The sequence below is a fragment of the Gopherus flavomarginatus genome, chromosome 3 (genome assembly GCF_025201925.1).
Source record: "Gopherus flavomarginatus isolate rGopFla2 chromosome 3, rGopFla2.mat.asm, whole genome shotgun sequence".
NCBI lineage: Eukaryota > Metazoa > Chordata > Testudines > Testudinidae > Gopherus > Gopherus flavomarginatus.
The window spans coordinates 266,052,207-266,075,740 of NC_066619.1; the positions used below are offsets into that span (position 1 = coordinate 266,052,207).

Here is a 23,534-nt window from a genome sequence, read left to right on the forward strand (position 1 = left end):
CGTACCCACAGAGCAAGCACTGGTGACACCTAACATGCAGGTTAGAAGTTGGCAAGCAAAGCTACCTAACATAGGAATTACTATAACGGTTTAATTTTATATTTGCCAATTCTGTTTTTTCCAATATTACTCATGCCTTGAGGATGTAAGAGCAGTTTCCTGAATCTTACCTAAAAGCACATTCAGTAACCAGGTATAAAAATATTGTGTTCTTCGTGAGTGTTGACAGATGCTCACTGCTGATCCAGCTGCTGTTCGACGGATGGTAGGAGAACTGGATTTAAGATTAGCAATGAAAGCCTTCAATAAAACCTAAAAGTTACAAAAATTAAAAAAAAAAAAAAAAATCATAAAAGTTACTTAAAGACAGGCAGAAGTCAGTAAGCAAAACAAGAAAATTCTTCCCCTCCATCCACCCAAAAAGTTATTTTGATTTAAAAAATTTCCTATAAATAATCCAAAGGGTGGAGGAAAATATAAATAATACATGTTTTAATAATTCAAATCTGGTAGCCGTTACACTGCTGTCTGTAACATCTGATTAATGGTTCTAATGGTTGATTAACTATGTTCTCATGTGTAATAAAAATGTTGCTTAATAGTTTAAAACAGGTGTACCTTGATTTCATTGTCATTTGCAAAGTTGCCAAATGCTGCCATGATTTTTGGTATTGCTGCAGCCACTGTCTCTTGTACCGATTCTTCAGGCCGCTTACTTATTCGCGTTAGACAGGGCAATAGGTTGACTAAGTATGGCCTAGTTATAGCACAGGAATAAGAATTCTTTTGGTCAATAATATTTTATATATTATCTAATCATAAGCATTTGAGACATTCTTTCTAATACAGCCCCCATCAAAGCTCGGAGTGCTGTACAACAGTATTATATTCACATACATAAAGATACAATATATCAGCAATACAACATATACACCACTATGATGATTAGAAGTGGAAGACGTTACAAAGAGTACACAACACTGAACTACAATTTTGGGGCAGGGACTATTGTCTTCATGAGGGTTTGTACAGAGCAAAACACAATGCGGCCTGTTGTATTAATTTCAATGGACGATATCCGATCAAAGTGTTAAAAGGTGTTACTATAACTGTCACTGTCCAACATTAAATAGTTTCAAACAAGCTTCAGTTATTAGTATACAGAAACCTCTGCCTCCTTAGTACCATGGCAAACACTCCATTAATTTTTTTGTTAACATTTTATTAAAAGATACAGAAAAGAAAGAGAAACAAACAGTTAAAGCATTTGAAATGTAAAGTGTTAAATAAGGCTTCCGTTTTAACCATAACCTTTGTTCCCTTTCTCTTTAGCTGTACAGAGTTTTTATAGGAACAAACCTTTTTTTACAGTCTTTCGATAGTATAAAAGATGGCAATAACTGTCCTTTCCGGAATAAAGAGGCTAAGTTAGTTGCAATGGGCTGGAGCTGTTGTTAAAGTCAAGTCCTGTTTTTTGTTTGTTTGCTTTTAAGACAAAACAAGACAAATGCACACAAAAGGGAAGAGAAAAAAACCCAGCAGAGATAGAAAAATACTACTGCTTCCATCTGTGGTGTTCACTTTTACTAGCTACCTCACTGCTGGAGAAACACATGCACAAACACACCATTTTATTAATTACTTTGAGACCTGGCAAACTTTTACCAGCATTGGGCTGTTTAGGCATTGCTTGTCTTTTTGGTCACAGGCTTACAACAGTGTTGTAAAATATGCAGTCTATCTGGGTAAGCCAGATTCTTATACAGAATGCAAAAGAAGAGGGATAGCGAAGAGAAAGAAATACAGTTGGGAAGAAAAAGACACACAAGAGGCGTGACAAAGTCTCAGATCTCTGATGGTGTTTGGGATTTAATCAGAGCCAATGGAGGTGGCCGTGTAATCTGACCCAGTGTAGTCAGGGCATCTTTTAGGATCAGGACACTGAAGGCCCAACAGTGCCATGGTGGATCCCAGGGGTCCCAGAAAATGGTGGCGGTGGCAGCCAGAATGATGAAGCTCGCGCCCTCCCCTTATCTCTGCCAGGCAATATTCGCTTGCACCAAATCTTCCTCCCAAAGTCCCTTTGTTTAAGGACCCCAAAAGGAAGAGATGGGTGTAATAACCCATCCTTTCATTAACATGTCCACCAATTAGGCCTAATTTCCAACACAACAGTTTTGGCCCATTAATTTCCAGTCCCACACACTTTTTGTTTGCCAGATATGATCTCACCAGAATCCTTGAATTATATCTGAAAGACTTTTTTGTTTAGATTAAGTCAGTGTTTTTCACCTTTACAAATTTTGTAAAACAATTTTATTTAACAGACTGAGTTGGATTTGTTATCTTTTCCCATCAATATTTGTTATTATAGAGACCGGACTATTTCAAAAGCTTCCCTCCACTTTCCCACAATTAAGCTCACAACTAGGGTAGACCTACTAAGCCCCAATTATTGCTGCAGTCCCCAATCATTAACGGGATCTTTGGGTTACACAATAATAAATAGTTAACAGAAATAACTATAGAAAGAAATTCACAAGATAAGAATGGGAAGCAGTGTGGTCTAGTAGTTACAGAAAGACAGGAAGTCAGGAGACTCGGGTCCAGTTTTTAAATCTGCCATATGTGGCTAGGTAACCTCAGGCAAGTAATTATTTCATATCTGTGACTTAGATTCCTCATCTAGAAACCAGGGATTATCATTTTTGTAAAGTTCTTTGAGATCAGATGCACAGCGCTATGCAAGTATGAAGTATTTTGTGTGATGCTAATTTGTCTAGATTTTTTTTCAGTTAACACATTTAATGTAGTGAAACACAATAAGGCTTGGGGGGGGATGAGAGAGGTCAAGAAATTACATCAAAATTCTATCCTTTGGTAAAAATACAGCTAAATTTATACCACTGAATTATGCGCAACATGTGGAATTTCAAAGGACCATACGGGAATCCCACTGAATCCCCAACAGCTTTATTAAATTAACATCTCAGTTTGGATTATGAAGCAGCACTGCCACCAGTGATGATCTATTTACTTTTTCAGTTTCATGTTTTTGTATGGTAGATAAATAGCACTTGCGCATACCAAAAATGTGAGTCACCTACCTGCACTTCTGAGGTCGAACCAGATGGGCAAGCTCAGCAAACCTCCAAACTGCAGCACGTAGGCTTCGAGAAGCACCATTCTAGATAGATTGAATGTATAATTTGTTACAGATCAGCACTCACAAACATCCTTTAAAACTGGATAAAGTGATTTTGACTGTATATGAATTTTAACTACAGAAGAGATTCAATTCCCTAACACCTCATGCTTGTAAATCCTAATACGGCTTCCAGACAGGAAGTGACATTAAAAACAAAGGACAGCCTAAACGCTCTCCTGGCTGAAAAGGTACATAAAAATGTGTTCAAAAAGCTCAATTTTTTAGTCTCTTCCTGGAGTTTTATCAAGTGGTCAAAAACAGGGACCAGAGAAGGTAGTCATATGCAAGAGAAAGTGAATGTGTCTGCCGAGATCAACTTCAGCGATAAGGCTGTGTCCAGCCACAGGTAACAGCAGATTGTTCCTGCTCTCCATCCTGCATCTCACAGCATAACGCAGAATGATAAAATGCCAACATCTAATAGTTTCTGGTCAAGAGTCATAAATTCAGGCTTCACTCCACAGCCCAAGATGGCTGGCCCATTTCAATTTAAGATTTAAGCCTGCAATGTGCATGTTGCTGGAGAGAGAGAGGTGTTTGCTTTTTTTAAAAATAAAAAACAAAAACCTTAACTAGAAGTATGGTCCTCATCCATAACAGAATTGGTTCAAAACAGTAAACTCACAGGAAACACAAATAGGAGAGCTTTTGAAGTCATTTTGAACACGGTGGAAAAAAATTCACTCTCTAGCAATGTTAAATTAATGATATGAGACACTACAGTCATCATATGCATCTTGAAATGTGTAGATGTTTCATACTCTTCTTCAGCAGGTCATTAATACCAAGTGCTTTCAAGAATATCAACTGCATGCGAATCCCATAATGTTAGAAACCAAAGAGATTAAAGACTGAACTGAGGGATTCTTGAATTGGTTTCTCATGTGTGAATTCTTCCTGTCTATATACAAGCTGCTTATCATGGTGGTATCGAAGAAACAAGATTATACTTAACCTTGTAAAAAACTGTAGTAAAAACTTCACCTGAAATCCAAACTATGTACTCCTTAGAATTTGGGCTATTGTCCTGAACCAAGCAATGGAAAAACAGGGAAAGTACCATGTGCTTTTTCTTTTTTTTTAAGCAGACAGGCCCCTGCTAGACAGGACTTCTTGTGACTCAGCATAAAGGGAACATATTGCTTTAAATCTGATCTATTTTTTAGAAGTGGAAGTTGAATCCTTTGCCAAATAGCAATTGGAGTCTAAAAGCATTGTAAGAAATGGTAACTTACTGTAACTGTGGTTCTTCAAGGTGTGATGCAAACATGCATTCCACTTAGATGTGTGCATGCTCAGCATGCCGGCCAGATAACTTTGCCTGGCCGTGCCCAAAGAGCAGTTGTGCTCACACTTCATGGCCACAGCCGCTCCTCTGGCTATATTGACCTGAACCCCTTAAGTTCCTTCGCACCAAACACCCAGAGACAATACCCGATGCAGAAGGGATGGAGGGTGGGTCATGAAATACCCACCTATATAGCCTCTCAAAAAACTACAGTTACATTAAGTAGTGTATTCCACTTAGGTGACTCACAAGCAATACCCACCCCAGGAGGCGGGGCTTGGAGTCTAACTAAACAAGGATTGCAGGACTGCCTACGAAAGCTTGTATCCACCCTGGAAGACGCAGTAATGGTTTGTAAATATATGGATGAACACATAGCTGCCCTGCAAATGTACAGTACTGAGATGTCACTGAGGAATCCTATTAACATTCCTCAAGCTCTTGTAGAATGATCTCGCATCTATTAAGGAGGCATAGCCAAAGCTATTTCATATCCAGTCTTGATACAGGACAATATCCATTTGGAGATCATCTGTGAAAAAACCACTTACCCCGTCATACAAACTGCATCTTACACAAACAGGCAGGGCAATTTTTGAAACAGTTTAGTCCTGTTCAGATAGAAAACTAGACGTGGCTAGACATCCTTGGGGGAGGGATACCTCAGTGGTTTGAGCATTGGCCTGCTAAACCCAGGGCTGTGAGTTCAGTCATTGAGGGGGCCACATAGGGATCTGGGGCAAAAATTGGTCCTGCTAATGAAGGCAGGGGGCTGGACTTGATGACCTATCAAGGTTCCTTTCAGTTCTAGGAGATTGGTATATCTCCAATTATTATTATTATTATCTCATATAGCCGGGGGGGGGGGAGGGAAGAGAGCTATGGCCCTGAGAAGTGAGTGCGTGCACACATGGGTACTGCTAGTCAAAATTCTCCAGCTCCAGTGCAACAAGCACGCAAGCGTAATACATGGCTGCATACACTCGAAAAACAGATGAGTGTTTAAAACTTCAGTTTAAACACATTTTTTTCTGTCTCTTTTTGTATCTCTATAATCTGTCCATATAGACAAGATTAATATTCACAAGTCATTAATAGCCCAGGTTAGGAGGAGAGTGGAACAGTTAGCACAACCTCTCAATACATGTAAAATCCTTTCAAACTGTGAGCTTCTCCTACCACTTAGAACTGCGAGTCTCAAACTTTTTTTACTGGCAACCCCTTTCACATTGCAAGCCTCTGAGTGCAACCCCCCTAATAAATATATTAAAAAAGGTGTTTAATTTAACACCATTATAAATTCTGCAGGCAAGAGAGGTTTGGGGTGGAGGTTGACAGGTCGTGACCCCCCATGTAATGACCTCACGATCCCCTGAGGGGTCCCGACTCCCAGTTTGAGAACCTCTGCTTTAGAAGGAATGTCTGAAGTTGTTGGCTATTTTTTAAAAATAATGAAAGTAATAGGGTTTATATTTTACTCATAGTTCTGATCAAGATGCAAGAGCACCTACATATAACATGGCAAATAATGAGAGACTTGCATGGGGTTCCACAGAGTGTTTTAATCTTCAGCAGAGAAGAGCTGCTGGAGTCCTGAATAGAACTTCTATCTTCCCCGAACACTATTCTAGTGAGTAATATTTCCCTTGCCTCTCATAAGAAATACATTAAAAGCATTAAGAATGTGTTAGGATTGATTAATGACAACACTGGTCAGGCTATATAGTCTCTTCATGCGTATGTCTTCACAGGTGCAGTAAGCAGTCACCCAGAGATACAATGTTCGGCATTTAACATTTGTTTAATTTCTTCTTCTTACAGGCACCTGCTACAGAAGTACCACTAGCTTGCACATATAATAAAAGTGTGGCCTTCAGTGGAAAGAAAGAGGTTTGCCAAGCTATATGGAGGTGCACGTCACCTGAGCAGCTGTTAGCAAGGGACATTTTTGTTTGACATCCACACATTCTCACAAACAAATATACATTAAAAAGAAATCAATAAATATAGCTCTTGCAGCAGCTCAATTTAAATGTCAATTTAATCAAAAAGAAATTTACAGTTTTTAAAAAAAACCACTTCACAGATCAATACATAACATTAATCTAACAAAATATTTAAAATTATTAAATATCAGACATGCCCAAATAGATAAAAGGAAAGAACTACACTCACCTTTTTAATTTCTTTATAGAGTTCCAACTGTAACCTAGGAAGGTTGGAATCCATCAAAGCCTATAACAAAATGAAACAGAGTTTATTGTACCACAGCACAATGTGATTTTCAACTAACAATGCTACACTTGTACTGGAACACCTTCTGAAAATACGAGGCAATCTGACCAGATGCTCTTTTATAGGGGAGGAGCAGGGAAAGGAGTAAGTGTTAGATGCTGCAAGACTCCTCTTTGAGAAAGCTTTTTACCACAGCCAAAAGGAAGAGGGAAGGAAGAAGAAGGGGGGGGGGAGGGGGAATATTTATCACAGAGTCTCTAATACAAAGGAAGGGAAAAGAGTAGAAGACTCCAAGTCTACTAGTTCCCTTGTCATGAAAACCTAATTTATCTAGTAAGTGCTTACATACAGTGGTGATGGATGTTTGCTATTGAAGACAAGTATCTGAAGGAAATGCCAGCAGCCTTGTTCTACAAAGTGATGAGTTGCTTCAACTTTCATCAATTTAGATGGAAATCTACAGTATTTAGCAGCTTACAGGATCAAATCCAATACTAGCTATCTGAAGCAGGCTGATTTTGCAAGGTGTAAGACAAATTAAAACTTAATTCTTGAAGGCATTGCCATTAAAGATTACATATTATGAGGCACCAATTCTAAATTTGTTTTACCCATATATTCATTTCAAAATCATAATTGTTTATAAACCCATTATAACAAGGCTCATGATAAATGACTTATTTTTAGTTTATTACAATAACAACAAAAAAATTCCAATTAATAGCTGTTAAGGTTACAGAGTGAGCTGTACCTTTGACCCTCCACTCAATCTCTCTATTGCAATTCTTCCCAAGTTACAGGCCAACATCTACACCTCTCTCATGGTGGAATCCCATGATTCACCCCCACTCTGACTGGGTCATCAAATTACAGTATTCATTTGCCACTGTAGCCTTAGCAGGACTAGCTAGGTTATAGCCCATGCTTAGACTTTCCTCTGGGAGTCTAGACCAGGAGAAGAATGCAGTCACAGAACAGTTTATTCAAAATCAAGTAACATTTACCAACCCATACGACACAACAGAGGAAAAGGCAACACAACAAAAACCTAAACATATATCATCTTAGCTAAGCTTAGTATTTCTTTCAAGCAGTAGGTCCAGCTTAGCCTTGGTATCTCCTGTTGTCTTGGGGACCAAGTTACAACCCTCTCCTCTGCAGACCCTCTCCCTCCTCAGAAGTTCAGCTTTTCATCACTTTCACAGAATCACAGACATATAGGGCTAGAAGGGACCTTGAGAGGTCAAAGTCCAACCCCCTGCACTGAAGCAGGATCAAATATACCTAGATCATTCCTGAAAGGTGTTTGTTGAACCTGTTCTTAAATTGTCCAATGATGGGGAATCCACAACCTTCCCTGGCAGCCTATTACAGAGCTTAACTACCCTCACTGTTGGAAACCTTTTGGCCTGAAAGGATAAAAGTAAAGAAACACTGCCAACAGTATATCAGAAAGTCTCTTATATGCTTTTGTTCTTAAGGAACGTGTTGACCTTGGTGGATAAGTAAGGTTAGCAAAAGCAGCAGAATCTTGTGGCACCTTATAGACTAACAGATGTATTGGAGCATGAGCTTTCGTGGGTGAATACAGACTTTGTCGGATGCATGTCAAGGTTAGCAAGTGTACTTGAGCTCTCAATGTGTTAAGAGAAATGGTCAAGAATCAGGGAAACAGATGATGAAATGAATAATATCAATTTATCTTCACAGAGAACAACATATTTAAAAAAGGACAACCCTGATAAAAATACATATATTACATAAGTCTTACTTTTATAACTTTATTGAGACATTCATCAGCAACCATCCTGACATCAGACTCTGCATCATCACTACAGAGAAGAAAGAGTTCCATAGCAATACCCAGCAGTTTCTGAAATTCCGGAGAATTCCTAAATTTAAAAAAAGTTAGCATGTTAAAAAGTACACTATGGAAAGTTAAATGAATGTTATTGTTTTTGAAGATAGATAGGCTGAAGACTGGAGTCCATATTTATAGTTTTCACTTTTCTTATTGACACGGTTTGGAAATAAAATAATGTTATTACAAATGTTGTCCTCTTACAACTGAATTGAATTTCCCGTGCCCAATATTCTGAATGTAAGAGTGGTCAATATAGCATTATATTATTTATATACCACTGGAGTTGTCACCCACCCTCTTTTCGCCCCAGGATGACCCTGTATCTTGCAAACAATATATTAAAGCAAGGCAGCTCAGAAGAGGCAGTCCTTGCACCAGAGTCACCCATTACCTCAGAAGTGTGTGTTAACTGCTCTTACTGAAATCAGTAAAAACGACAAATCACAGCACTTGGTCTAGGTCCCAAAAACCAGCATATTGATTTCAAAGCTCACTCTTAAATTGCAAAGACAGACTATTTAGAATCCAGAGAGCGTTCCTCCATGAGACTCTAATCTCTTTAAAGCAGCCTTGCAAAATACAACACAGATTACCTGGGACAAGCAAAACTTCCCCCCCCACCCCCCACCCCCATGTGAGAGGAAGGATAGTTCACTGATCAAGGGCATTTGCCTAGGACATGTCAGACCTGGTTCTTTTCCATGCTCCACCACAGACTGCCTGTATAACTGGGGTAAGACACTCAAGTCTCAGCTCCCCATTTGTAAAATGGGGCTAAAAGTACTTCTCTACCTCACAGAAGTGTTGTAAGAATAACCACATTAGAAAAAAACAAAAAAGATTGTGAGCTGCTCAAATATTATGGCAAAAAGGACTTGCAGATGAGTCTCATATAAGCAAAAAATACTTCCTTTGGGATTTGTCAAATGTTTAGCAACAGCTAGGATTAACCCGCACCTTTCTCAGGGAAGACAACATATCAAGTTGAAGTAGTCAGAAGGGCAAAGAAATATGGTAATTCAAAGAAAATCTATATAGCATTTAAAGTTAATATACTAAATGCTGCCTTCTATATTAAATTATTAAATGAACATTAACATGTAGTAGACAATTTTAGCCCAAGTTTGTAAGTAACAGAAATGCACGGTAAAAATAACACAGAAGTTATGTATTTGCCAAACTCTCATTTAAAATGTAATCCTTAAAGATGAAACTATACTTTTGATCAATAATATATATATATTTATATTTATATTTTTTTTTACAAGATATTGTTTCAAAAATAAAACTTATTTCACCTTACTGTATAACAGGCGTCGGCAACTTTTCAGAAGTGCTGTGCCGAGTCTTCACTTATTCACTCTAATTTAAGGCTTTGCGTGCCAGTAATACATTTTAACGTTTTTAGAAGGTCTCTTTCTATAAGTCTATAATATATAACTAAATTCTTGTTGTATGTAAAGTAAATAAGGTTTTTTTAAATGTTTAAGAAGCTTCATTTAAAATTAAATTAAAATGCAGAGTCCCCTGGACGGGTGGCCAGGACCCAGGCAGTGTGAGTGCCACAGAAAATCGGCACGCATGCCATAGGTTGCCTACCCCTGCTGTATAACATACCATATCAAATAGTGTAGGACCAAATTACTAAAATAATTAAATGTGAACAAAAACATTTACATGGAACTTTTTTTTAAAGTCACTGAAAAGATTGTCATGGATGTTATTACTATAGTACCTATGAGCCCTGGTTATGCACCAGGTTTATAAAGTCACTGAAAAGACTGTCATGGATGTTACCACCGTAGCACCTATGAGTGAGTCCTAGTTATGCACCAGGTTCCTACTGCGTTAGGTGCTGTACAACCAGAAAAAAAAAAACCAAAAAAAAAAAAAACCATCCTTGCCCCAAGGAGTTTACTTTGCCTGCACTTTTGCCAACATCAACTACAAACTGAGACCCAAATCCTGTCACTGGAACCAAATGACGGATCTGGTTCAAAATACAGTTTCACTCTGATCTTAGAGAAATACAAAGAGTAAACAAATAGTAAACAAGTATATATATTTGGGCCAAGATTTTTCAGAGCAACTACTAATTTTGGATGTCCAATGTGAGACAACTTAAAAAGGGCCTGATGAGCGTGGGCTCTAAGCCAATTTCTGCAGCGCTTAAGCTTTCATTTTAAAAAATGAAGTCACTAAAAGGGAAACAAAAGTAAACTCAAGCAGTGTTTTCTTTTGAGTCTGCACATATACAGTTCCAGTGCCTCTACTATTCTCTTACCCTTGCCAAACAACAACTGAATGAAAAAGACCTTGTTAATTCCTATACTATTATATTATTAATAATACTTACATTGTGGAAAGGCTTCAGGCCCCAATCAGGGGTCATCGTGCTAGGACCACACATACAATAAAAGATAGCATATTCTCAAAACAGCTTACAACTTACGTAAATATTGCTATAAAGAAGTCCCTGGGAAACAATGAAACTGTCAAGAACCATGTCACTTTCACACTGTTCCTTGAGAATGCCATGAGATGCAGCTGAGACAGACACAGAAGTTTACTGGGAGAATGACACAAAGGATGGAAGTTGGGGGGAGGAGTATAATAGGGGGAAAGTGTAGCTCTTGCAAGGCCAGGAGGCCCTGAAGGAGAGAAAAGAGATGTAATTTCTGCATGCATGCACCTATACAGGAACAGATTCAAATGATAAGTAAACCAAACAAAGGCCGATATGAAAGATTAAGCTCCCAAGCAGAATCTGGTGACTAACTTCAGGTAGAAATTTCAGCACCTTCCCAGTAGCTGAAGAAAACTGGAGGACTGGGGTTTTCACCAGGGTATTTCTCCTGGACCTCAGTTATAGCAAGGTCTCATAACAACCTTTGGATAATGAGTTTGGTCCTCCAGAGAGTGAGTCTGGTAAATTTTTCAAGCCTTTGAATGTCCTGTTTAAAAGAGTATGTTCAATATTTAGAATTAAAGTTTGATTAAAATATGAAAACCATAAAAAACTCCAGAGTAACTTTACCAACATTAATAAAATGAGTTCAGAAAGAGTTTTATTACCTTAGAGACTGAGCAACTATGTTTTCACATATTGTTAGGCAGTGGTTCACTCGATCTTTCTTGGTAGTTGAAAGTTCTTTCTTTCTAAAATTAAGAAAAGAACGTACTTTGAATAAATCCAAATAACATGTCAAACCAATCACTGTTAGTTTGTGTGGTATGACAACTTAAATATTGTATTCCTTACTGTAATTCAGGACTGACAGATACACAATCAGCTATTTTATTAGCCAACGCAGCCTAAACGAATAAGGTAATGTCTACACTACACAACTTTTAGCAACATGGCTGCATCGCTACATCCATGCTGCTAAAAGTCGCACTGTGTAGCCACTGTTCATCGTCTCTCCTGCCAACAAAAAACATTCACCCCCCAATGAGCAGCATTTGCGTTGTCGGCAGGCGAGCACTCCTGCCGACAAAGCGCTGTTCACACTGGCGTTTGTCATCGGCAAATCTTTCAGGTGGGAGGGGTTTAATACCTCTGAAAGACAAAAGTTTTGTCGTTCAGTAGCCTTAGGACACCTTATCCTCAATTTAGCTCTGTTTTAAAACATAGCACTCTTACAGACCTGTATCACAGCTGGCATCCATTCAAGCCAAAGAAAGCGGATCAGAACTCCCTATGAAGCCCATAAGTGGTATTAAAATCAACCAGATTATACCTGAAGGAGATAGAAGTCATTGTACCATACTGGTACTTCCGGATTATAAGAAACTGAGGCACAGTACTGCTTTAATTACTTTTTTCTACTGTGATAGTACATAAAAAGCCCAACCAGTATCAAGAGCCCATGGTGCTGCACAAACATTCTAAGAGATAATTTAAACCTTTGGGTTAGGGTTCCTATGAGTAGGGGACTTGGGGTTAGGATTAAGGTTCTTACAGGTATGACTCCTGGCCCTAGGGTTAGGGTTCCTATGGTTAGAGGACCTGGGGCTAGAGTTAGGGTTCCTATAAGTAGAGCTTCCTGCCCTAGATTTAGGGTTGCAATGAGTAGTGGACTTTGGCCTAGGTTTAGGGTTCCTATAAATAGGGCTCCCAGCCCTACGGTTTCGATTCCTACGGGTAGAGGACTTGGGGCTACAGCTTGTATTCCTATGTGTACGGAACTTTGGGCTAGGGTTCCTGTGGGTACAGTGCCCACTTCAGGGTTAGGATTCCTATGTGTAGGGGACGTCAGGCTAGGGTTAGAGTTCCTAGGGCTACGGCTCCCAGCCCTAGGGTTAGGGTACCTAAGGGGATTGCACCCTGCCTTAGAGTTAGGGCTCATATGGGTAGGGGAGGTGGGCCTAGGGTTAGGGTTTCTAAGGGTAGGAATTCCCACCCTATGGTTAGGGTTCCTATGGGTAGGTCTCCCTGCCCTAAGGTTAAGATACCTATGGGCTGGGGACTTGGACCTAGGCTTAGGGTTCCTAAGGGTACAGTTCCTGCCCTACGGCAGGATGGACAAAAATCAATTAAAAAACTTGGATTTTTTTGATAAAATGCTTTTTGAGGAAAAAAACCTATCTAAAAATAGTTTTAATTAAGCTATATTATAGCTCAAAGAGAGCTCATCATAGAATAGGGATTATAAATTCTAATTCTATAGTATGAAACAATATATTCATGTAATGTTTTAAGAAAAGTTTTGTAAATGAGTTCCAATAGTTCATGGATTAGGGACCCAATCTCAGGGGTTCCAGGTGCTTCTGTATAGATTATTTTATCTTTCTATCTACCCAATGGGACTCAGTGGTCAGTCTAGAAGATACCGTCAGAGATACCTAGTTTTTCAGTTCTCAAACTGTGGATTTGCGTCTCCAGAGATAACATGCTTGTTAACAGCAAAAATGTTTTTGAATAAATCAATAATACATGGAGGTGAGAAATAACAGACCTCAACCCTATTGTCCCTTTGCAAATTTGTGTACACAGAGTCAAACCCTTACTTCTCTCTAAAAGTGCAAAGTTTCAAAAAGCTAAATGAAAAGAAGATTGTTGGGGGTGGAACAGATCTGGACAAGGAGAAGTCTAGAGATAAATGTGAGAAGGGAGGGACAGGCAGTAGAAACAAAAGTGAAACTGTTTGAGCAGTATATTCCAGAAGTCTTGAGGTCTTTCTGAGTGAAGCCTTCATTGATTTGAGATCTACCATACCATTCTCCCACTAGGAGGGAAAACCTATAATAGCAGCAGGCTGTAAGAGAGACCCAGTTTGGGAATATTTTAATGAAGTTCCTCCACCTGTGGGTAAGACAGGCATGCATGCAAAATGCAAACAGTGCAACAAAGAAATGCAAGGCCTGGTTGCCTAACTGAAACAACATCATGAGAAGTGTTCCTTCTCAGGTGGAAGCTGCACTGAAGGTGATGAAAGAAACATGTCTGAACATGCAGGATCTTCAGATTGGTAAACTTTTTTATTTCATACTTCTTTCTAAAGGACTGCCTGTCTTCCTTCTGGACTATTCTTGAATTCTCATGTTTGAGCAAAAAATATAGTTGTTACTCAATGGTACTATCATTTTAGACGCAGTTGTGATTAAAAAACAAATAGCTGAAATAGGCAGATCTTCCTTTTACAATTTCACCTTTAAAATAGTACTGAGTGTCAGTGAATACAATGAGTAATACTCAATGAGCAGTGTGGTGGTGATAATTAAATAACTGCATTGACTTATTTCGTTTAGGAGAATCCATCCTCAACATACAGGATTCTGAAGACTATCCACCTTCACGATCACCATCTTTTTCTATAGTTTCAGAGTTATGTGCCAATGATAGTGTTTCAGTCACATCATATATGTCACAGAATATCACAGCAGCAAAAAGAAAAAAAAACTCCATCCAGAAACCACCATAGATAAGTTTGTGATAAGAACTAGCATATTACAAAGAGAGATAGTTGATGAAAAAAATTGCCTGGTTTGTTTATGCAACAAACTCTACTTTCTGTATGACTGAGAACCCACACTTGATTAACATGGTTTAGTCATTAAGACCAGGATACAGCGCACCCAACAGAGCAGATGTTGCAGGCAAATTGCTGGATAAAGTGTATGAAAGAGAAATTGAGCAGCGTGAAAAAGGTCTAGAGGGTGAAAGTGTTAACCTGAGTCTTGATGGATGGAGCAATGTCCACAGTGATCCTGTTGTATGTGCTTGTGTGACAACAAAAGAAGGGAATATACTCCTTACGGAAACAACTGATACATCAGGAAACGCACACACAGCAGAATACTTACAAGTAGCAGTAAAAGCTATAACAAACTGTGGAAAAAAATTCAAAATGTCTAGTACACAGCTTGGTCACAGACAATGCTGTAAATGTATCCAAGATGAGAAGAAATTTAGGAGAGAGTGAAGAGCGTCCCAAGCTAATAACATATGGTTGCAGTGGTCATTTGATGCACCTCCGAGCCAAAGACTTCAGCGTTCCAGAAATAAAGGCTAATGTTGTTGAAATTGCAAAATACTTCCATAACAACCACTTTGCAGCAGCCGCTCTGAAAAAAGTGGGAGGAACCAAGCTAACTCTCCCACAAGATGTGCGATGGAAGTCACGAGTGGACTGTTTTGAGCACTATATCAAGAATTGGCCTAATCTGACGACAGCTTGTGAACAAAATCGTGAAAAAAATAGATGGCACCGTTACAGCCAAAGTGCTCAACATTGGGCTTAAGAGAAATGTTGAACACATGCTGAGTACCCTGAACCTTATTTCTGTTGCCTTGAACAAAATGCAGGGAAATAGCTCTTTTATTGCTGACGCTGTTGAAATTTGGAAGGAACTGAGTGAGATCTTAAAAAGAGAAATATGCAATGACAGAGTTAAATTACAAGCATTAAAAAAAACAAACGGGACAAGCACTATCTCCAGCTCATTTTCTTGCAAATACTCTCAATACTCGGTACCAGGGTCAAACCTTAATTGCTGAAGAGGAGCTGGCTATGACATGGACATCCCGCAATCATCCCTCCATAAAGCCAACTATAATAAACTTCAGAGCTAAGGGTAAACCATTCAAGAAATGTGACTTTCTTTAAAACATCATCAGCAAATACATCAGTGAACCGGTGGAAGTCACTTGGATTCAGAGACTGTTGAAGTGATAATCTTCTAGCGGTGTAGAAAGAATATTTTCTTCCTTTGGACTAATTCATTCCAAATTGAGAAATCATTTGGGACCTGAAAAAAGCAGGAAAGCTTGTTTTTCTTTTCCAGATTATGAACAAACAGAAAAATGAAGGTGAATATGACTGAGTTAGCTGCAAAAGCCAATATTTTAAGTTTCTCATGTTGATCTGGCTGGCATAGTTGATTTAATTTTTGTTTGTTTTTTTTTAAATTTCATTGAACTACACCTCTACCTCGATATAACGCTGTCCTCAGGAGCCAAAAAATCTTATCACATTATAGGTGAAACCACGTTATATCGAACTTGCTTTGATCCACTGGAGTGCACAGCCACACACCCCCGGAGCACTGCTTTACCACGTTATATCCGAATTTGTGTTATATCGAGGTAGAGGGGTATTTTAGTTAAAAATAATTTTAACAAAAACAAACCTGATTTTAAAAAACTTGAATGTTTAACTAAATTCAAAAAATATACTTGTTTTGTTAAAAATATATGTTTGCTGTTGAAGAAAAAAATCCAGACTACATAAATTGTTGTTTTAGTTAAATAAAACAATTTAAATCCTCCAAATATTAATGATTAACTTGTTGAATTAGAAATAGTTCATCTCCCAATGACTTCATAAATATCTGTTTAAATTACTTTTGGTAAATGAAATAACCAAACATTCATTCATTTTCTGGTATAGCTGTAAAACTAATGTGAAAAGTTTTCAAAATAAATCACTTTAAAAAGGTATAGTGTGTACCTTCTAAAAATGAAACCTATATCTATCTTTGAGTTGTGAAGAACATGTATTAAGTTTATAACAACCAACAAGAATGTACTTTTATGTAGAAATCCATGATTAAATTGAGTCTTCCTGACTAGTGATTTAAATCATGGTTTAAGAAATCAAATCCACCCTGCCCTAGGGTTAGCCAACTTAAGACTAGGTTTACAGTTCCTATAGGTATAACTTTTTGCCCTAGGGTTAGAGTTCCAACAGTCTGTGCACCTGGGGCTAGGGTTACGGTATCTAAGGGTAGGGATCCCAGCCCTAGGGATAGGGTTCCTATGGATAGGGGACTTGGGGCTAAGGTAGGAGTTCCTACGGTTAGGGCTCCCCACCCTGGGTTAGGGGTACCTATGGATAGAGCTCCCCGCCCTAGGGATAGGGTTCCCATGGGTAAGGGACTTGGGGCTAGGGCTAGCGTTCCTGTGGGCAGGACTCACCACCCTAGGGTTAGGATACCTATGGGTAGGTATCCCCCTGACCCCTGAGTTAGAGTTCCTATGGGTTGGGGACTTCGGGTTAGGATTCCTAGGCCTCCCTCCTGTAGGATTAGGGTACCTATGGGGCAGGCACCCGCCCCCCCCAGAGTTAGGGTTCATATGGGTAGGGGAGGTGGAGCTAGGGTTAGGGTTCCTAAGGACAGGGATTCCCACCTTTGGGTTAGGGTTCCTATGCTTAGGGGACTTCAGGCTAGGGCTAGGGTTCCAAAGGGTAGGGGATCTGGGGGGGACTAGGGTTAGGTTTCCTGGGGTGGGGACTTGAGGCTAGGTTTAAAGTTCCTAGGGGTAGGTCTCCCCATCCCAGGGTTAGGGTTCCTATGGGTAGTAGATTTGGTGTAGGGTTAGAGATCTTAGGGGTAGAGCTCCCTACCCTACAATTGGGGTTCCTAGGGGAAGGGGACTTGGGCCCAGGGTTAGGCTTCCTATGGTACAGCTCCCCGCCCTAGGGTTAGCGTTCCTGTGGATAGGGAACTTGGGGCTAGGATTAGGGTTCCCATAGGCTAGGGCTCCCAGCCCTAGGGTTAGGATTCCTATGAATAGGGCTCCCCTCCCTAGGGTTAGGATTCCCAGCCGTAGAGACAGTGCTCCCATGGTTAGGGGACACGGGGCTAGGGTTCTCCTGGGTATGATTCCCAGCCTTAGGTTTAGGATTCCTAAGGATGGGATTCTCGCCCTATGGTTAGGGGTCCTATGAGTGTTAGTCTCAAAGGTGCCACAAGTACTCCTGTTCTTTCTGTAGTAAAATAGAGCTTTTCCACCACCTTAGAGTCTGTATGCAAATAATGATTGTATTTTTTAATAATTATTATTTAAAATTACTTGCATCTAAAGGCCCCTACCAAGATTGAGACCCCTATTGTACTAGGCACTGTACAAAGGTAGAGACAGTCCCTGCCCCAAACAGTTTACAAGATAAAGAGACAAGACAGACAAGGAGCGGTAAGGGAAACAAGGTCCCACAAAAAGTTAGCTGCAGAGTCAAAATTGTAACCCAGAGTCCCTAACTCTCTCAGTGCAGTGTTTCTATCTAGTATGCTGCACTGACTTGCTAGGTTTCTGCACCTCGTTTATAAACTAGCTGCACTAATCATACATTACACAACTGTTTGAGCAAATTACAAAAAAATCAGGCAAAATTAAATTGGTTGATTAAGCATGTGGAAAGCAAGGATAGATAGAAAGTCTCAGTGAAACAGATCCATAGATGTATAAAATGAAGTACATTTCAATTTTTGCAGGTCAGTACGACACGATCAAAATGAGAAAGCACAGACTACCAATGAGAAAAATTCTAGGAAATTGTAGTCCAAAAAGCCAGATTCATCTTACTTCCTCATCCAATTATATGATGTTGGTAGATTTTCATACAGATCACAAACAAGGCTAAAAGATAAAACACACACAAACAGTAAGCTCTCACTTTCAGAATACTAATTTGTCTTTTTGCATAAAGCTGTAATTGCCTCGCCACTAAGATGTACTGAAATAAATCCTAATACAACAGTTGAATCCCTCATTGAGAAAGAGAAACTATATTAAATGTAATAAGCTATGCCAGTGGTTCTCAAACTTTCGTACCTTTCACATAGCAAGCCTCAGAGTGCAAACAAGTTAAAAATATTTTTTATATATTTAACACCATTATAAATGCTGGAGGCAAAGCAGGGTTTAGGGTGGAGGCTGACAGCTCACGACCCCCCATGCAATAACCTCGTGACCTCGTGAGAGGTCCCAACCCCCAGTTTGAGAACCCCTGAACTATACTGATGCAATCGTTATGTTGAGATTTTAGATACTCAGGTCAGGAAATTCAAAGTCAGGTTTTCTGTGGGAGCCCTAATGCCACCCCTTTGTTGGGGAAAGGGGATGCATGGGGGATATTTGCATATGGGTTCATATTAATCCCCAATAGGTAAAAGTACAAAAGTTTGACATTAAGTTAAATACTTATTTGACAGAAGCAAAAAGAGGCAAGTTGCATGTAATTATCACTATTCTAAAGGGACACCAATTAAAAAAAAAAAAATCAGAAAACATTTAGCCTACTGATTTAAAAGCAACTCTAAAGATTGCTAGAACTAGATTAGAAAAAAATTGTTGCTGTTAAATGCAAAAAGTAAACAAAGCACTTTGTGTATCGTCAATTAGTTAATCCCCATATAATTTCCCTTCTTCTTTCCACACAACTTTCACACAGCAGTGAAGAGGAATAAATTTCGAAGAAGAGAAGGTGTGAATGAAAAATGACAAAAATTGGTAGAAGCAGACAGCACCTAAAAACTACTTTTACCCTGGCAAGATTTTAACGTTGACAGTATGTCTCTAACCAAATTTGCAACAATGAGTTTCTTCAGTGACACACAAATTTCAGCTACCTATTTCTTGCCAGTTAGTGACATTCAATTTTTCACAAACATAGGCTGAAATAGTTAATTCACTGTTTTCATATTTCTCAAAAACTTCCCTTTTGGGATAAAGTTCCTCATATTTCATCTCAACCCAAGATTTTGGGGTTTTTTTGAAGAAAGAGTGAACAAAGAAGAGGATTAATAATAAAATCTTATTTTGAAAGCACCTTACATTCTTAAGAATGCTAAAATATCTTACAAATTTACATGAATTGTTTCAAGCCCACCACCAACACACACACTTAAATGCAACCACACACGGAAAGAAAAGCAGCAGTTTAAGAGCTAACATCAATGCTGCATAATAACAGTTCAAGACAAAAATAATGAAAAATGTCATGGTCAAATTACGCAGTAGGCAGAATGGGCAACCAAGTTGAAATTTGGCCAAAAGGACCATGAGTAAACACCAGTAACTCTTGGAAAAGTGTCATAGGACCTTTAATGACCAATGTCAGAATCTCCATTTCACATCACCTTTAAAACAGCAGGTTAAAATACTCAGAATCTGTGTAACTTAGAGTCTAAGCCCAATTAAAGTCAACAAGCTCTTAAATCAAACTACTAAACCACTTAGGTACTTTTGAAAATTTTTACCAAGCATCTCCAGCAGCACAGTGCCTTTTAGCACTATAGAAGGCAATGTTCAGTACTGACACAGAGGAAGAGTGCAATTTACTGTATCAAGTTACATTTGGACATGCATGTAGACTCACTAGATATAAAGTATGCCAATTAAGTTGCTGAATTTGGCTACCTTTGTAATTTTCATTATTAAACCAAAGACACTCCAACCCCCACCAAGACTCAGCATGTCTTCAAAGTCAGTTGAACTGGCATAGGGTAATCCCATCTCTGTGAAAGTCAATCCACTATAAAAATCTACAATCAATGAGTTGAGGTAAAAATGGAACAAACTCAATCTTCCTGAAAAGAATGACATACTTTATTTTGGTTTATGCTCAGATTTTTAGAAGGATGCAAACACTTCACTAGCTACCATTTGGGTAATCTAACAATGTAAAACATGGGCCATTTCCAGTTGCCAACCTTTTCTTCATCACTAACTTAATATTTTCTAATACAGCTGTGTGTGATGTTTAAGATGAATCTCTATTAAAGAACTACTTTTCTGGGAACCTGAGTTTTGATGACAAGCATCACTGTGCATAATCTTGTTTACTAAGGAATTGTGATGCTGAGAACTAGGAGGAACTGGTATGGAGGAATGAATAACTTTAAAACAGCTAGCATTTTTTGTTTTCCTTAAATATTATCAAATGCGTTTGAGAAATATGGAGAAAAAATTCCAAGATATGTTCTCCCGCATGAACTTTTATCTCTTAGATCAGAACTTTCTCTTGGATGTGACTACTTTTATTATCAACATCTACAGCATGACAAAGGATAATGCTATGTCACAGAGGTCACAGGATTCCACAACTCTCAGGGACATCCGTGACATTTTCTGCTTCAACCCTAAGGTGCCGGGGGCCCCAGAGCTGTCAGCCAGCAGGGCCTGTGGGTGCTGGACATCAGCCAGCAGGGTTCAGGCTCTTTTCCCTCCACCCCTTGGTCTTAAGTCATCTCTCCATTATTCCCCCATCCCCATTATTTTTAGTAAAAGTCATAGACAGGTCACAGGCTTCTGTGAATTTTTGTTTATTAGCTGGGACCTGTCTATGACTTTTACTAAAAATAACCGTGACAAAAATCTTAACCTTAATCACGACTGTTCTGGAGTGCTATGGTGGAGGATGAGGGCAAGGAGCTGTTCAGCGTCCCAGTGATGTAGCATCCCATCACTGTGATTGTCTCCTGTGAAGGTCTTAATGGAGCAGGTGTAGAAGGCCCCAAATTAAAATCTTTATTGTCTAAACACTGAGTGTACAGAATTGTGTTCTTCCTGATTCCCAGAGCATTACGGAAAATAGAAGGGATGTGGGTTAAATGATTTCTAACTTGTATGCAGTGATAATGTAGCTGGTGTTGTTCCCAGGATATCAGAGAGAAAGTGGGTGATGTAATCTCTTTTACTGAACCAACTTCTGTTCCGTCCAATAAAAGATATAACCTCATCTTGTCTCTCTAATTTCTGATTTGCCAAAAGTCACTGAATTGCCAGAAGGAAGTCTGCAATCCTAGCATACATTTGGATCTTTCATAGTTGGAGAAAGTTTCAGCAAATGATCCCAACCCATTTTCATTTTTCCAGGGAACAGTCTGTGAAGAAGCTAGCCCATACCCCTGTCCTGGGGCATCTTGTCCTTAGCTGCCTTCTCACGTGGCAGTAGCACGATCCCACTGTTTGTGTATCTGTTGTGCTGGCGCTTCTTACTATCTAGAGAGTAGACTGAAAGTTGCTTTAACCATTGAAAAACATTGTCCAGAAAACTTTAACATATCCAGTTAAATTTCTCCAGAGTCTACTAATAAGATAATTTCTTAAATTAGTAGCTTTTTCACAGAAGACCTGTTAAAGTATTGGGTACAAATATCTGCAAGTGGATATTAAAATATGATGTAAGGGTCTGAATTTAAATTTGCAAAATAAGAGCATTGAAAATTCAGTCTTCTGCTCTAATCTTATTGACTCTGCTTTTAAAAATAGGCTCTATGGTATGCCAGGCAATTGGTTGGATAGTTCCTGGAAGAACCCAAAATTAATACAGTTGCAAACTAAAACACACTAAGGCCACATAGGATGTGGTGATACTCTTTGCTTATGTTTTTAAATGCTTTTATGAATTTTAAGGGACATGCTCAACTTAATCATACCTTTACCTGCAATATTTTGACCTAAGAATACTATGATTTAGAGAGACTAGAAAGGAAAAATGTCTCGTTTGGTGTGTTAACTTTGCATTTGACACACAGAAGTCTGTGTACGGTCTCTTTCACTGCCTCAGCTCTACAGCTGGTCAATTTCCTTAACTGTTTGTGTCTTTCACTTAAAAAAAAGTGGTAAGTGACAGAAGGACTCTGGCATGTGTGGTGGAGGAAAACTGGTCTCGTAGTTAAGGCACTGGACCACTGGGGGTTAGGCGATGTCTTGTGTGACCCTGCCCCAATCATTCATTCCTGTTTCTTTTCCATTTGTGAGACAGGGACAGTACTTCTTTATTTGTCAGGTGTTCTGAGAATAAATTCGTTGAGATATCACAGAACAGCCTATAAACAAAAGAAACAGCACCCTGAACTACTTTTTTTTTTTTTAAAGGCCCAGTTGCTACTGCTCTTAAGTTTTAACTCTGTCATCTTTTATCATCTAAGTTTTTAACATCAGTGTAAACAATTGGACAGCTAACTTTCACAGGATACTTCTTTTATTAATTTACGTGATGCATAATTCCCATTAAGAATTTTGCTATGCAATGTTACTGTATATTACAGGCAAATGAATGGAGACCTTTGGGATTTGAGAGTTCATTTTGTAAAAATATTAAAACTATCAGGAAGTTTAGGTATGAAATTTAGATGTTGTATTAAAGCCCAAGACATAATTTATGTATTTTTAATTGGGATACATAGTATAATACACACAGGGGTCACTGCTTTTCTTGGTTTGTGAAAAAATGTATACTTGAGGATCACCTAAACAATCAATGCTATAATAATGTTTTATTAAAACTCCACCTGTATAAGAACCAGTTTTGTTTGGGATTTAAACACTCCCTTGCACTATCTGACACTCAGACACTGCAACAGGAAGTAGAACATAAAACTGACAAAAGTAAAAATAACTAATCTCTTTTCACTGTTCAGATTTTTTAAGAAATCTGTTACATATAATTCAAACAATATATTATTACTTCTACAAGATTAAAAAAATGTTTCCCTAAAAGAAACAAACAGATTCTGACATAACAGACAAATAAGTGCCAGCACTTTTGGTAAAAGTTGAATGATATACTACTGAACTTTTTGCATCCCTCTGGGGTACTGGTTCTACTAAGATGATACCTATTTAATGCCATATAATATAACAAGATCCAGAAGGCCAGTGTTTGGAGAGATTTGAGTCCAGTAAAGTGTAGATGTTTGTATAAAGG

General features: G+C 38.7%; 1 protein-coding gene and 1 long non-coding RNA gene across 9 annotated transcripts in view; one reads left to right on the plus strand and one right to left on the minus strand.

Moving 5' to 3' along the window:
* Nucleotides 1-23,534, minus strand: part of HTT (huntingtin) — a 232,497-nt gene that overhangs the window by 207,998 nt on the left and 965 nt on the right. For 7 of the 8 annotated variants that reach the window (XR_007773556.1, XR_007773557.1, XM_050947253.1 and 4 more), the window contains exons 2-7: nucleotides 11,671-11,754; nucleotides 8,503-8,623; nucleotides 6,672-6,731; nucleotides 3,108-3,187; nucleotides 619-757; nucleotides 171-312 (exon numbers count right to left, since the gene is read on the minus strand). Coding sequence is in view for 6 of the 8 variants with exons in the window: in XM_050947253.1 (XP_050803210.1) it covers nucleotides 171-312; nucleotides 619-757; nucleotides 3,108-3,187; nucleotides 6,672-6,731; nucleotides 8,503-8,623; nucleotides 11,671-11,754 (626 nt within the window). In the remaining 2 variants the exon portion in view is untranslated. Of the gene's footprint in view, nucleotides 1-170; nucleotides 313-618; nucleotides 758-3,107; nucleotides 3,188-6,671; nucleotides 6,732-8,502; nucleotides 8,624-11,395; nucleotides 11,550-11,670; nucleotides 11,755-23,534 lie in introns of those variants that run through there. The other variant, XM_050947254.1, reaches the window with a different exon arrangement.
* LOC127048404 (uncharacterized) lies at nucleotides 13,694-14,556 on the plus strand. The gene is made up of 2 exons (XR_007773649.1): nucleotides 13,694-14,066; nucleotides 14,347-14,556. It is a non-coding gene; the product is annotated as an uncharacterized LOC127048404 (long non-coding RNA).